General features: G+C 31.5%; 1 protein-coding gene across 1 annotated transcript; it reads left to right on the top strand.

Moving 5' to 3' along the window:
* The first annotated feature begins 8,372 nt into the window (after nt 1-8,372).
* LOC149559970 (putative F-box/FBD/LRR-repeat protein At4g03220) lies at nt 8,373-11,174 on the top strand. The gene is made up of 4 exons (XM_089827528.1): nt 8,373-8,453; nt 8,747-8,870; nt 10,047-10,690; nt 10,884-11,174. Exons 1-4 carry the CDS (start codon nt 8,373-8,375, stop codon nt 11,172-11,174), a joined length of 1,140 nt encoding a protein of 379 aa, XP_089683654.1.
* The last annotated feature ends 4,788 nt before the right edge of the window (nt 11,175-15,962 follow it).

Raw genomic sequence — 15,962 nt, 5'->3', positions numbered from 1 at the left:
AGCAGTTTACCACAAGGTACACACCACAAAAAAATGGTGTAGCGGAAAGGAAGAATAGAACCATAATGGAAATGGCAAGGATTGTGTTGAAGGCCAAAAATCTATCCAATGAGTTTTGGGCAGAAGCAGTAGCATGTGTTGTATACATTTTGAACAGGAGTCCTACAAAGAGTGTTAAGAACACAATTCCGCAAGAAGCATGGAATGGTAAGAAAGATACAGTATCCCATTTTAGAGTTTTTGGCTATGTTGCTTATTCATTAGTTCCATCTGAATTGAGAAAGAAATTGGATGATAAAAGTGAAAAATGCATCTTTATTGGCTATAGTGAAGAATCAAAGGCTTATAAATTGTATAATCCTATTTCAAAGAAATTGATCATTAGCAAGGATGTTAAATTTGAAGAAGAAGATTCATGGCATGAAAATGATAACAAACAAGTCACAAGAGGAGCACCAATATTACAAGGTGATGATGAATTAAAGGAACATGGGACTCAATCAACACCTAACACTCCACCAAGGAACTTTGTGCAAGGTGCCTCACCTCCAAGTTCAAATGTAAGTGATAAATCTGATTCAACATTCTCAACAACAGGTTACAAAGGTAAGAAGACAAGAAGCTTAAGAGAAATATATGATCAAGAAGAAGAGAATGTAGATATTTACTCAAATTTTGCTTTACTTTCTTGTGATCCATTGTATTTTGATGAAGCAATTAAAGAAGATAAATGGATCAAGGAAATGGATGAAGCAATTGACTCTATTGAAAGAAATAACACATGGGAATTAATGTATTTACCTAAAGGAAAAGAATGTATAGGAGTCAAATGGGTTTACAAAACTAAATTTGATGAAAAAGGTAAAATTGTTAAGCACAAGGGAAGACTAGTTGCTAAAGGTTTTTCACAACAATATGGAGTTGATTATAATGAAACATTTGCCCCAGTTGCTAGACTTGACACAATTCGAACTATTTTAGCAATAGCAACACAAAATGATTGAAAAGTGTATCAAATGGATGTAAAATCAGCTTTTTTGAATGGTTTTCTTGATGAAGAGGTATATATTAAACAACCACCTGGTTATGAGGTTAGTGGGCATGAAAACAAAGTATATAAACTAAACAAGGCACTTTATGGTTTGAAACAAGCTCCTAGGGATTGGTATAAGAGGATTGATTCATACATGATAAGTAATCAATTCAATAGAAGTAACAATGAGCCCACGTTATACGTTAAGACTAATAAGGAAGATCAGATTTTGATTGTATGCTTGTACATTGATGACTTAATATTCACTGGAAATCTATCAATAGACATGTTCAAGTCAGAAATGATGAAAGAATTTGAAATGACAGATTTGGGGTTGATGAGATATTTCTTAGGTATTGAAGTTATTCAATGTAACAAAGGTATCTTCATTTGTCAATCCAAGTATATAAAGGATGTTTTAAAGAAATTTAAAATGATGAATTCCAATCCAGTGTCAACTCCAGTTGCAACAGGAACAAAACTTAGCAAGGAAGAAAAGGGCTCAAATGTTGATCCAACTATGTTTAAAAGACTTGTTGGAAGTTTAATGTATATGACAGCTACAAGGCCAGACATCATGTATAGTGTCAGTTTAATCTCAAGGTTCATGGAATCACCACAAAATTCTCATTGGCAAGTTGGAAAAAGGATATTGAGATATATTGCAGGAACAATGGAATATGGAATTCTATATTCCAAAGCTAACAATTTTGGTTTGATTGGTTATACTGACAGTGATTTTGCAGGTAGCATTGATGACAGGAAGAGCACTTTTGGATATATCTTTCACCTTGGATCAAGAGCTGTATCATGGGCATCAAAGAAGCAACCTATAGTGACAATCTCATCAGCTGAAGCAGAATATGTAGCTGCCACTTCTACAGCATGTCAAGCAGTATGGATGCGTTGAATTTTGCTTGATCTTCACCATCATCAGGAGGAACCAACACCAATTCTTTGTGATAACAAATCAACAATAGCATTATCTAAAAATCATGTATTTCATAAGAGGAGAAAACATATTGATACAAGGTACCACTTCATCAGAGAATTGCTCAACAATGGAGAAATCTACCTTGAGTTCTGCAAATCTAAAGATCAATTGGTAGATATATTCACTAAGCCATTACCAAAGAATAACTTTAAATATCTGCGAGACAAATTGGGTATTACTGATGCAAAATTTGTAAATGACAAAAAATAAGGGGGAGTGTTGGCAGTAGTTAGTAATTTTTGTCATTAAAAACAGACAACCAACCCAACTCAACCGTCTATCCACCGCCCATAATGAATTACATAGCAGACACTCTACCGTTCCAGCCGCCCATGTTTTTAATATACGTAATATTATATTTAATATAGTGTAACATGTGTAAAATATGTTGTGTGTAGAGAGTTCTCATACCCTCTGTAAATAGAAGCCTTATGTAATGCATTTGTGTAAGGCAGTAAGGCAATAAAATCAGTGTTATTTCTGTGTATTTGTCTTTCTCTTTGCCTTCAACTGCCATACATAATGCCCAGGTTGTCTCCTTAACGAATAAAGCTTTTTATTGTCAATGCCTTTGTAAAGATGTTCTAGCATACTGCTCTTGGGACCTGCCATGTTCCAAAACAATTTCACCATTGCTGATTAGTTCCCTTATAAAACGGTAAAAGAAGACTGGATTTTTTGATAGAGTTATTGCTGACTTGTTGTCACACAGTAGATTGTCGTTTCATCTTCTTGTTCATGTCTTAAATCCTTAAATCCTTCAAAATGGTTAGAATATTTGATGAATGAGTCAGGTTTCCCCACCAATGGAGTGATAAGGTTTGCAAGGAAAGAGGCTAAGAAGTATGACGGGGATCCTATTGTGTCAACGATGGATCTTAAAGTAATATCGGCCTTATGCATTTTAGGAACCCCATAGACGCGAAGGGTTAGTTCTTTTGAGGGAATGAGACACTTCTTAGTAGCATTATCAAAAGAAGAGGCATCAACAACAGACTTGACTTACTTAAAAATCTAAGAACATGAATTGCGAGAAAGAACTCTATAGCTGTCAACGTCTGAAAGAAGTTTGAGAATTTTGGTAATATAGACTTTTTGTCTAAAATGAAAAAATATTGCCTTTGTCAGCTTTAGAGATAGCCAAGTCATTATTACCTAAAAACTTGTTAAGAGCTCAGACCACAATACTAGGAATAATTCCCTTAGGATCCTTGGCACATCTAAGTGCGATTGCACAATCCTACCTAATAATCTCAGCATCCTCCTTGGGAGAGAGGAGAGATGTTACTCAATGCTAGTAAGTATGTCCACGTTAGGAATGGAATGAGGTGCGACCGCAAAGTTCAAACCCCGCTTAAGGCATCTTAAGGTAGGGGTCCAAATACTCAACTGTGGATTGATCTCAACTATCTATTAAACTCAATATTAACCGTCAGTTTATCAGGATTTGTATAAAAAGAGTTCTCTTATACCTCACATTAGATATGTACAATTTGAGCAAAGAAACTCTACTAGATTAATTTCAGAAGTATTGCACATCCAATGTACTTTAGATTGTTACTTTCAGTTTAGATTCTAGTTGGTATATATTTAAAGTAGATTTACGTTTCTTTCATCTAGATTAATTTGTTTATCTTATTTGACCAGGAAATACATAAAGATAGATCAGTTGCATTCATAATCCTTTGTTCTGATGGAGTCTACAGTTGTTGAATATTCTTTGTTATTAGAGAACTTAAAATTTCATTAGATAGAAGCTTGTATGTTTCCTTGCTCATGACTATTAAGGATGGATTATCCTATATCCATGTCTAATTTATCCTACCAAACTAGCATATCTAAAATTTTCATTAAAATTTTGTATAAAATAAGTCAACAGATATCCAATTTCAAGAAATATGAAATTTATAATCAGAATATCCAATTTCTTTTTTTTATATGATGCTAATATTAGTATTAGAGTTGACTTATAGTAGAAGATATACATGATCTATAAAAAATAAAATTATAATAGATATAGTATTGTTTAAGAAATACATTTAAGATTAAGGTTTTATCACTTAAAAATTAGGGTTTATATTTTATTATAAGGATTAGAGTTTATTATTTATATTACTTTCTTCATTTCCTAATCTATGGTTACCAGTAGGATTTAATGTTTATCATATAAGATGTACATTTAGATTTAGGTGTCGCAATGGTGTTAGCATTTGTAGTGTAGCATTCAAGATTAAGGTTTACTATTTAGGACTATAGTTTTTCTAGAGATTTAGGATTTCAGGTTTAACATTTGGAACAATGGTTTAAAATTTAGAATTAAGGTGAGGATTTAAATATTTTATTTCTTAAATATTTTGAAAGCATTCCTTTCAAAATTAGTCACTAAAATGAAATACTAAAAACTTATGTTTCAAATGAAGAATATAAAAGGCCATCCACTATGAATATATGTAACAAGAAATCATTCGTCGAAGATTTGTGATAGTTGGAAGTTATTGAATCCTATGAGATTAAAATGAAAAAAATTCATTTATATGATTAATCCAATTTTCAACGAACGTCTAACTTAAAATAAAATATTAAATAAGGAGAGGTTATAGTGGCCAAAATACAGACCTTAACTAGCAATCGTTTTGGTTATAATCTTTGAGTTAGGTCTATGGTTATAAGTAGGATTTAATATTTATCATATAAGATGTACATTTAATATTTAGGTGTCAAATTGGTTTTAGCATTTGTAGTGTAGCATTCAAGATTAGGGTTTACTATTTTAAGATTTAAGGTTTAACATTTGGAACGAAGGTTTAAAATTTAGAATTAAGGTGAAGATTTAAATATTTTATTTCTTAAATATTTTGAAAGCATCCTTTCAAAATTAGTTACTAAAATGAAATACTAAAAACTTATGTTTCAAATGAGAAATATAAAAAGCCACCCATTATGAATATATGTAACACAAAATCATTCGTTGAAGATCTGTGATGGCTAATTATTAAGATGGAAGCTATTGAATCCTATGGGATTAAAATGAGGAAAAAATCATTTATATGATTAATCCAGTTTTGCACGAATGTCTACCGTAAAATAAAAAATTTAATAACGAGAAGTCTCTAGAGAATAGAAACATTTTGGACTGCAAATTATTGAATCCTGACAACTTGACTTTACAAACTAATAGAAGAACCCCTGAAATCAAATTATTTGAAACCATAGATTACCTGTCCACCAAAACTCGCATAATCTTAGCGGAAGAAGAAGCAAAGTGTTTGGAAGGAAGCTCGTCTGGTTACAAACTCTCAAGGTCTTGAAACCCTCCAACCTTGATTCAAATCCTAGGCAGATCCAAATGAAGAGAAGAAGAAATTTGTGGGTGGGTGGCACAAGTCTTCTGGAGTCTTAGTCAATCAATATGGAAGTTGTTTGAAACTCTACAAACCTTAACTGGCAGTAGTTTCAGCCGTGTCAAAATCTACAGACCTTAATTGGTAGTCATTTCCGTTACAATTTTTGATTAAATATATTTTTTAAATTTAATATAGTGACGTTCAAAAAATTGTCAAATTATTTTTAAAATATGAAAAGTTTACATTGATGAAGGCTTTTCCACTCTAGAAAGTCTCTTGACTTAATAATAACTTGTTAAAGTCTGGTATATTGCTTATTGAAACCCATTTTAGAACATAGAGAACACATAAAGTTGGCAACTAGACCCTTTCAAAATGATTAGTTTAATAAAGTCCCAATTTAATTTAATATAATTAATGTGACTTGCCAAACACACATGAAAAAGAATTTATTTGGACTATTTCAATTTAATCTCTTAATATTTGAATTATTGAATTTAAAAATTCATTAATTTAGAAAGTCAATTAAATTATATTCCAATGTTCTCCAAAATTTGAGAAAATCAAGTTGAATTTCAAAAAGGAAAGAAAGTAGTTAACTGAATTTGGAAAAGAAAAGAAATCTATTGACTAAGTCTCATCTAAAGAGTTAATTCCTTAAATGTCTAATAAAAACCACTTAACAAAATTTGGTTTCATTTGAACTAAATTGAGGATTAAATTTTAACTCTTTGTTAAACTCAATCTCAATTGTCGATTTATCTAGATTTCTATAAAAGGGGGTCTCATGACTCTCATTGGATATGTGCATTTTGAGAAAAGGAGATATGTTAGATTAATTTCAAAATTATTCTCCATCCAACCTTTTTTAGATTCTAGTTTGCATACAATTAGAGGAGATTTATATTTCTCTCATCGAAATTTATTTGTTTATCTTATTTATAGGATAATCCACCATGAATAATCATGAGAAAGGTGACCTACATACTTCTATCTAATGGGAGTTTGAGTGCCCTCTAAATGAATAACGTAACCCTAACAAACAATGGCTTTTTGAAGTGTGGTATATTACTTGTTGATCCCTATTTGAGCACATGCCCTTAGCCCTTAAAGCTGAGTAAATTCATATTTACAATTTGTGTGGTATATTACTTGTTGAGACCTATTTGAGCACACACCCCTAGCCCTTAAAGCTGAAAAGATGCATATTTACAATTTTGCAAATTGTTTAGCCATTGGTTCTCATGCACTAAGTTTTAAAAAATAGAACTTTTATTATTGATATTCAGAGGATGTTTTACAAAATAAAAATGAAAATGAAAATAAAAAGAAATAATTTTCAAACTGGTGAAAGGAAGTAGTTTCTAACTTAACAACTGTCACTTAATGGCTTAGTTTTAATTTTGATAGTAAATTTAATTATATAATTATTATATGCATTAAATCAATGGTCATTACCTAAAATATTAAAAAGTAATGTGTTCATTTTAGTTTTCAATAAAAATAAATAATCAATTATTTAATAAATTTGATAATTGTAGTGAATGAATGAAATTTCCATATATTATCTTTGTTAATTTAAATATTTATAAGTAAGATTTTAAACTTATTTATTTATTTTCAAATATTTTTAAAAAATTGTTAATGGTCCTTGATCTACTGGTGAAGTTGAATGACTCAAAAAGATTAAAAATATAAATAAATATCATGTGCCTAAAATATAAATTGGAAAGTTAAAATTTAACATAATATCTATAATAAAAGATCAAATATATACTTATTTAGGAAAGATGTTATTTCAAATGAAAAATGTGAAGCCACGGGGAGAATTTTGTTAATAATTGTGGAACACATCATTGTACAGAATTCCAAGACTATACTTTGTAAATAGTTGTTGGAACACATCATTGCACATAATTTCAAGGCAATCAAAAGTTGATATTCATCATTAGTAAGTATTTTGTAAATAATTGTTGGAACACATCATTGCACAGAATTCCAAGGCTATGGAAAGTTGATATCCATCATAGTAAGTATTTTAAAAATATTTTGTATGAAAGAAACAAAATTTAGTGGGAAAAGTTTGAGAACGGTTTGGAAAAAGAAAGAATTTGGAGTAAAATTAGAATAATGTATCTTAGAGGCGTGTTATTTTAAAACTCAGCTTTCAAATGTCCCAATAATATCCCAATAATAGTTGGAACGCGTCCCAAATAACTGGAAGGCTGTGGGAAATTGAAAGCATAGCGGAAAATACGTAAATGATAGACTCCCACATAGCCGCGGTAAATGTGTCAAAGAAGACGAGTTGTGGAAAAGAAGATGAGTTGTCAAAGATAACATCGCGGAGGGTTTATTTTTTTTAAACCTGGAAGCTTGAAGCGTCGGCTTTGAGTTTTCAACTTTTCATTTTCTATTTAAACCATTGTAAGAGTCGGAAGAGTTGTCTGTGAACTACACAAGAAAAGAGATGGCTCGGAGGAGGAAAGGTTCCGGTCTAAACGATATGCCTGTTGGAAGAATTAATTTCTATCCAACGACTACTGTCGGCAGCTCAACTCAGCTGTCCACAATCAAATAACTCTCCAGCACTGTCCACAATAAATTGCAGACAACTTAGCCGTCCAGCCCACTGTCCAGCCCACAAAATAACAGTCAATATTTAATATTATAGCATGTGTAAAATGTTTGGTGTATTCTAGAGAGAGTTCTCAAACTTTTATAAATAGAGGCATTATAAAAAGATTTGAGTATCAGATGTTTATCTGATCATGGTGGATCAGTACAGCCCATTTTGGGTTTCTCATTATGGATTATGAGTGGATAGAATGTTGTAGCATTCTATGGATTTGTAATAGATTTCAGTTATGTTAATGAGTATGAAGTGCTGTAGCACAATTTGATGAATTTGTGTTTTGCTTATTGATTTGAATGTTTATCATTGCATTCCTGTTTGTCTTTGATCCACTCTATCCACCTCTTTCAAGTGGTATCGGAGCTAATGGAATATGATCCTAGAGATCGTGGAGAGCTCGAGAAGTTTAAAATCGATGAAGAGTGTTGTAGCATCGTAGCCCAACAGGTAATGGCATTTGAAGTTATCTTCTGCAAAAATAAAGAAAAGAACAAGTCAAGAGATTGCTATGAGAAACAAAGAAGCTGTGAAAAGAAAGAAGCCAAAGTTGAAGTGTGTGTTAGAAACATTTGGAGCATCTTTGTGCAAGCGGGAGTGCCAAAGAATGCATACACATGACATGGAAGATATTGATCATGGAAATTTTTATTATGTTTGTGTTTGAAATATGTGTGTTAGTTGTTATGCATTAGTTGTTAAAGTTAAGTTAGTTATCTTAGGTGTAACATGTTGAATAAAAGGTGAAATGGTGTGCTAAAGCTCGTTGTCATACTGCAAAGGTCTCTGTGAGAGCTGATTTGGAGTTTAAGTGTTGGAATCTGGATGAGAAAATGTTTAAAGCTTTGTCATTTCAAATGTGGTCATGTAATAGTAGATTGTTGAATTCATATCCCCCGATCAAGTGATGAAGATTGAATGAGAATTGCTTGTTAATAATCTATTGTAAGGGGTGCATTATCGGTTGTACTCGACACCCTAGAGTTTGACTGAATGTATTGTTGAACCATGTATGTGAAAAGGATTCCTATAGAACTGGTGAGTACAGTGGCTGGGCACCCATGTATCTCGGTAGATGGATTTCTTTTTATATGGACTCAATAATTAGTTTGGTGCAGGTACAAAAGAGAAAGGCTCAAAGTGATGATAGTTTTCCTGTAGTGATGATTCATGGTCAGTAGAACCAATGAATGCTTGGTTTGTAAACCATTTGAACGAAAAGTTTATGGTGATCTTGAAACCATTTGTGTAATGTTTAAGAAGTTTGTGGTGAGCTTGAAACCACTTCAGAATTGCATTGGTTAGGGGTAAGCCATAAAACCTAAAGTAATTATGACAAGGGAAAACAATATTAATGCAGTAGCATTAGTGACAAAAATTAAGGGGGAGTGTTGGAAGAATTAATTTCTATCCAACGACTACTGTCGGCAACCCAACTCAGCTATCCACAATCAAATAACTCTCCAGCACCATCCACAATAAATTGCAGACAATTAGCCATCCAGCCCACTGTCCAACCCACAAAATAACAGTTAATATTTAATATTATAGCATGTGTAAAATGTTTGGTGTATTTTAGAGAGAGTTCTCAAACCTCTATAAATAGAGGCATTATGTAAAGATTTGAGTATCAGATGTTTATCTGATCATGGTGGATCAGTACAACCCATTTTGGGTTTCTCATTATGGATCATGAGTGGATAGAATGTTGTAGCACTCTATGGATTTGTAATAGATTTCAGTTATGTTAATGAGTATGAAGTGTTGTAGCACAATTTGATGAATTTGTGTTTTGCTTATTGATTTGAATGTTTATCATTGCATTCCTCTTTGTCTTTGATCCACTCTATCCACCTCCTTCAATGCTTGATTGCATATTAAGGACCATTCTCAGTAAAATTCCTCTGAAAGAAGCAGTGCGTTGCTCTGTTATATCAAAAAGATGGAAGTTGCTTTGGACATCACTACCAATCCTAAAATTTTCAGGAAATTTTTTCTCCTCCATGCATAGTCTTGAATGTTTTGAGTTTAACAATGTTGTAGACTTTACAATTGAAGTGATTTCTGATTGGATTTACATGGCTGCTCTAAAGTCTGTGGAAGATCTTGTGATTGAAGCGAGTATTCCACAATTTTTTACTGAGCTTGAGATTCCAGCAACCATTTTCTTATGTAAAAAGATCAAATCTTTGGCTCTGAGTATGTTTGACTTCACAAAAGTACCAAAGGATTTTGCTGGGTTTGCCCATTTGACAACATTGGATTTTTGTAGTATTAGGCTCAGTGAAAGGATTGTGGATCTGATGTTGGATTTATGTCCAAATTTGGAAATTCTAACTCTTCGTTCGTGTTACGGAATTGAGAGATTAAAGATCTGTTCTGACAAACTCACTTCTCTCAATCTGTCTACTACGTTCAAATCAATAATAGCAAATTGTCCCCGATTAGTGAATCTTAGGGTGGATATGTGTGTCAAACATCAGGAGAATGTGATGGAATTCTCTTTGCCAGCATGTACAAGTCTATGTACAAATAAATCCCTCAAAGCATTTACAACTCTCAGAGCACTTAGAAAAATTACCATTTTGAACGGATTTTTCTTTGCAAGCGACCCACTGATTCTCAGAGGGTTTCCAGAGTTAAGACAACTGTGTGTAGATCACAAAGGAGGGCACTTTGATGCAGAGGTAAGTATTTATCAGATTATTTGTTATACACCTTTTTAATTTGGTTCCAAATTTTTTATGAGTTGTAAATAGAAGAGAAAAATTCTTTCACGGGAAAGTTCTAATTGAATATCTAGTATATTTCTTTCATTGTTTTGGATTCCAACTTTCTAAAGTATCGATTTTCTATGTGCCGTTTGTTTATGTAATGCAGAGATACTTGTCTCAGCGCGATGGTGTGGAAATTTTACCGCTGCAGAATCTGAATTGGGTTCATCTGAACATAACCCACTATTTCGATCCTATTCCTTTGCTAAATTGTCTTTTCAAAATAGCTCCTGCTATAAAATCTATATTGGTTTCTCGGAATAATGGGTTTGACAGCATTACAGGTCGGACGTTTGTTAACATGTTGACGAACCATCCGCGCCCATCTGGAGAAACAAAAATTTTCATATCGCGAAACGCAATGAAGGAAATGAGATGTGTGAATTGTGATCTATGAGAAACTTGTTTCAAAGTGAGATGAATTTTGTACTAAAGAGAAACATGTAATTTATCTGGCTATCAACAGAGAGCTTAGTCATTATTTTTAGTTGATATTACTGTTGGAAGGATGGATCCAATGTGAAAACCTATGTACTTTTGTGGCGAGGATGACTAGTTTTGATCTGTTTAAAACTTCATTTCAATGAACACATTCTCTTATAATTTGTTATCATTTGTCCCCTTTTAGCATAATAAAAGACATGCAATTTGCATGAATCAGATTATTAAAGATTTGCATGAACTTGATGTGAGGCTTTTATCTTTTATTTCTAAGCTGTTATTTGATTTGTCAAAGATCTTTAACATATTTGTTAAAGTGAACTGTAATCTATTCCATCTTTATCATTTGGTAGATAAATTTGAGATTTGTTATGTGATTATTAAGTTGAAAATTATATCTATAAAATTAATTTAAAGAAAATTTTCAATATATTAATAATTTGTACTGATAGATTTTTTGTTTTTAGTAGTCTCTTCCCTCTAAAGATAGGAAATAATATTTTTTAATGAATTATTATGTATTAATAATTGTATTAATTATTCTTTTTAAATTTTTTTTTCAGAAATTTTAAGAAAAACTAGGACCGAGGGATTGCTGGCAATTTTTAAGCAGATGTCTATTGCTGGAGGTTTCATGTCACATTATTCAAGCTATTGTCAAAGACATTTCCATGTAAGGATCTAGTTTATCCCATTCATTTGTGTTTTTCTAATATATCACTCTTCCCCTTTCATAGATAAAAATATTATATTCTAGACTAGAGAATGTCACAACACTCTCAAAATTGTCATAGCCTAGTTTAATTAAACTCTTATCTTGTCTTTGGAGGGCAAGGATTTTTCATAGGTTTAAATATAAGATCTCACATGTTCTCCCCAAATGAAACAACTTACCATATCACGAAAAAATTTCTCTATCTTTCTTAATTTTGAAAATTTAGAGTCTTGTGACAAATTTTAGAATTTGTTTAAGGTAAATTTACTCTAGTGGATACAACTTTTTATAGTTTATTTATTTATTTACTATGTCATGAATATGACTTATTAATTTAATGCACTTTGATCATCCATATTGATAAAAGAAGTTAGAAAAAATCATCCCAACATAGAGGCTCTTATAATAGTAGAACTATTAATTAATCTTCATAGTTGGGCCCTTCATGGAAGTGGTTTTACATGGTTAATGTGCAAAGAATTTCATTTTTGTGGAGTTAGAAGTAGTGCAAGGAATTGTCACTTGTTTAGCTTAGGTTTGTTGGTGTGGAATATCTATTTGATAAAGCTAGTCTTTCATAGGAAAATAGTGATGTTCACCTAACCTACTAAATGTATGAACTATCTTTTATAAAACTTGAATATGCACTTAAGGATAATTTATAGACAATTATAAAAAATAGTAGAGTCAATAATAAATTTAACACGCCTCCTTAATTTTGACTCTATCTCTATTACTAATAAGCTCTCTGATGAAATGATAATGGGTATCAATGTGCTTGCTCTTCTGATGAAACTTAGATTTTTGGAAAGTGCAATTGCTGAGTTGTTGTCATAAAAGATGGATATTTACTTGCTCTTTGTTGCTGGTTTTCTTACCAATCTCTTTCATCAATGCTACCTGATAGATTGCTAAAAGCATTGTTAGGCACTCTACCTCTACTGATTAGATGGTGACAAGTGGTTACTTCTTGAATGCCCATGAAACTATACATGTACCCAAACAAAATCCACAACCAGAGATGCTTCTTTTTTCATCTACACTTCTGACAAAGTCACTCTCAAGAAATCTAATTAGGTGGTTGGCTTCCTTACCCATATATAAAATACAATGTTGAAGGATGGTTATATTGTTGTCAAGTACATTAGGTTACCTAACTATTTATTGTATAAAGTGAAATTCATTATTGCACCTTCATCACTTTTTCTCAATTTTGTACTTGGAACAATAGGTGTGTCGATTGGCTTGCAATTATTCATTTTGAATTTTGTCAATGCATATTTTGCATACTTCTTTTGGCTGATGAAAAATACTTGGTTCCAATTGGTAAATCTCTATACCAATGAATTATTTCATGTGACCAAGATTGTTCATTTGAAATTCCCTTTCCATATCAATCTTTATTTATTAAGGATGCAAGCTACCATTATATAGTAAATCATCAACATAAATACATACAATTAAGATCTCACATTGCAAGTTTATTTTGGCATATATAATTTTGGTTCATTATTGTTATACTTGAATTGTTTGTTTAGTAGATAGGAATCTATTCTATTGTACCAAGCCCTCAGTGCTTGTTTCAATCTATATAGAGCATTTTTCAACTTACAGACCATTTGTGCTTGTGTTTAATCAACATATAATTATTCATTTAGAATTCCATTTAAAGATTATAATTTCACATCTAAGTGATAAACTAGCCATTCATGTTTTTTTGGTACTTACAATATAGTTCTAATTGTCTTTAATCTTCCTATGTGTGCAAATTTTTCTTCATAGTCTATAATGGTTTGTTGTACATAACATTTGGCTACTAGCCTTTCCTTATGCTTCTTAATTTTGTCTTTTCCATTAAATTTTGTCTTATAAACCCATTTAACTCTTATTCTTGTTTTATCTATGAAAAGTTTACTAACTCCCATGAGCCATTTTCCTCTACAACTGAAATTTCATTGTTCATTGCTTCCACCCACTCTTTCTTCTTCACTGCTTCATCAAAGCATATAGACTAACTTGACATTAATGAAAATAATTCTTGTTCATTGTTATGTTGTTCATATATTTTTCTAATAGAGATAGTCTTTTGGTTCCTTAATTGTTTTACCAATCTAGGTAGTCTTTCTCTTCGTAGACTCAAAAATATGTGGAGTAGGCTGATTCTGAGCTATTCCATTATCTTAACCATACCATGACTTATATTAAAAAATTTAAATCTCTACACACTATTTTCTTCTTAGTGATTGAGTTAAATAACTTGTATATCTTTGATGAATCACTATAACCTATGAATATACATTTGTAACTTTTATCATCGATCTTTTTTCTTAGCTCCTCAGGAAAACATGTATAAGATACATGACAAAATATTTTCAAGTTTGTTACATATGGTTTTACTCCACTCCTTGCTTCTAGAGGTGTCTTATCCTTCACACTTTTTTCAGGTGATCTATTCAAGATGTATTCTGAAATGCAACTGCCTCTGCCCAATATTCATTTGGTAATTTTTTAGGTTTTGACATACTTCTTTCCATGTTTATGATTGTTTGGTTTTTCCTCTCTACTACTCCATTTTGATGGAAATTCTTTTGGGAAGTAAAATGTCAATTGAATAATTTTTCTCTACAATATGTAGCAAATCTGTTGGAATCATATTCACCTCCTTCATTAGACTTTAAGACTTTAATTTTTCTAACACTCTGATTTTTTCTCATATCCCTAAATTTTTTGTATCTCTCAAATGTGTTTGACAAATTTAATTTTACTATAATAATCAATATAACTTAAGAAATAGTAGCTCCCTCCAATAGACTTTATTTGCATGACCCACAATGATTAGTATGCACTAACTCCAGAATAATTTGTCTTTATATGTTGGTTCATTATAAAAGGAACTCCTCTTGTGTTTGGAAAGTATACAACTCTCACAAGGATTTAACATTTTTCTTAGTATATTTACAACCATTGACCATTTTTTCAAGATATCTAGATTGTTAAAATCTAGATGATCATACATAAGAACTCACAACCAACTTCCATTAGAATTTGTGATATAATGTGCATAACCAATAGGTTGTTTGAAACTCCTTAAACTAAAGGGATATAATCCATTTCATGTCACTTTAACTCTAGCTATGACCATTTTATTGGGTGTTTGTTTAGGATAATGCAGGTAGGTCCTTTGAAATTAACTTCAAACCCATTCTGACTTATGTGGCCTACATTAAATAGATCATGCTTCAAACTTTCACCATAATAAACATTATGGATATATATATTTTCATTTTTCTTATTTAAAATAGCTAAAACACCTCTTCCTAGAGCATGAACCAAGTTATCATCTCCTAACTTTATCTTGGTCTTGACTATTTCATCAAAGGTAGTAAAATTATTTTTGTTACCTATCATGTGATTGTTGCAACCACTATCCAACAACCATGTGTTTTCTTTGTTGTTATCTTCTATTTCTAAGCATGCTAGAATCATTGAATGCATTTTCTCATCCATATTAGACACATTAGCTCTTCATATATTTTGGTCTTCTTGTTTTTTCCTACACTCACTCTCAAAATGTCTATATCATTTGTAATGATAATATTTATGTGTTTGTTTTATCAAATATGCCTATTCATCTATTGCTACTTTCTCTTCCTTATGGTTCATGTTTTCTATCAAACTGAAAAGAATGTCTTCCTCTTCTTCCTCTTCCTATATGTCCTCTACATCTTTTTCTATTGATTGTGGCTTGTATTTGTAGATCAATCACCAAAGATTAATTTCCATTTTGTATTCTAGACTCACGGTTCAGAATTGAAATAGTTAACTATTGTATAAAATAATTACACTCTTCAACTATATTTACCAAAGTATCATATGAATGTGAAATAATTCTAAGGATTTTCTCCAAAAAAATTCTATATGTGACATCTTTACCATATGCTCTCAACTGATTTACTACATCTGTGGCTTGAGACATGAAGTGATCTAGAGTCTTAGTATCCTTTATTTTCAAGCTTCCAAACAATTTTC

This window comes from Cupressus sempervirens, chromosome 4 (genome assembly GCF_028749045.1).
Source record: "Cupressus sempervirens isolate cs-2001-9-10 chromosome 4, ASM2874904v1, whole genome shotgun sequence".
Classification (NCBI taxonomy): domain Eukaryota; kingdom Viridiplantae; phylum Streptophyta; class Pinopsida; order Cupressales; family Cupressaceae; genus Cupressus; species Cupressus sempervirens.
Note: the sequence above shows the minus strand (reverse complement) of the source record. Positions and strands in the feature narration are given on the sequence as shown.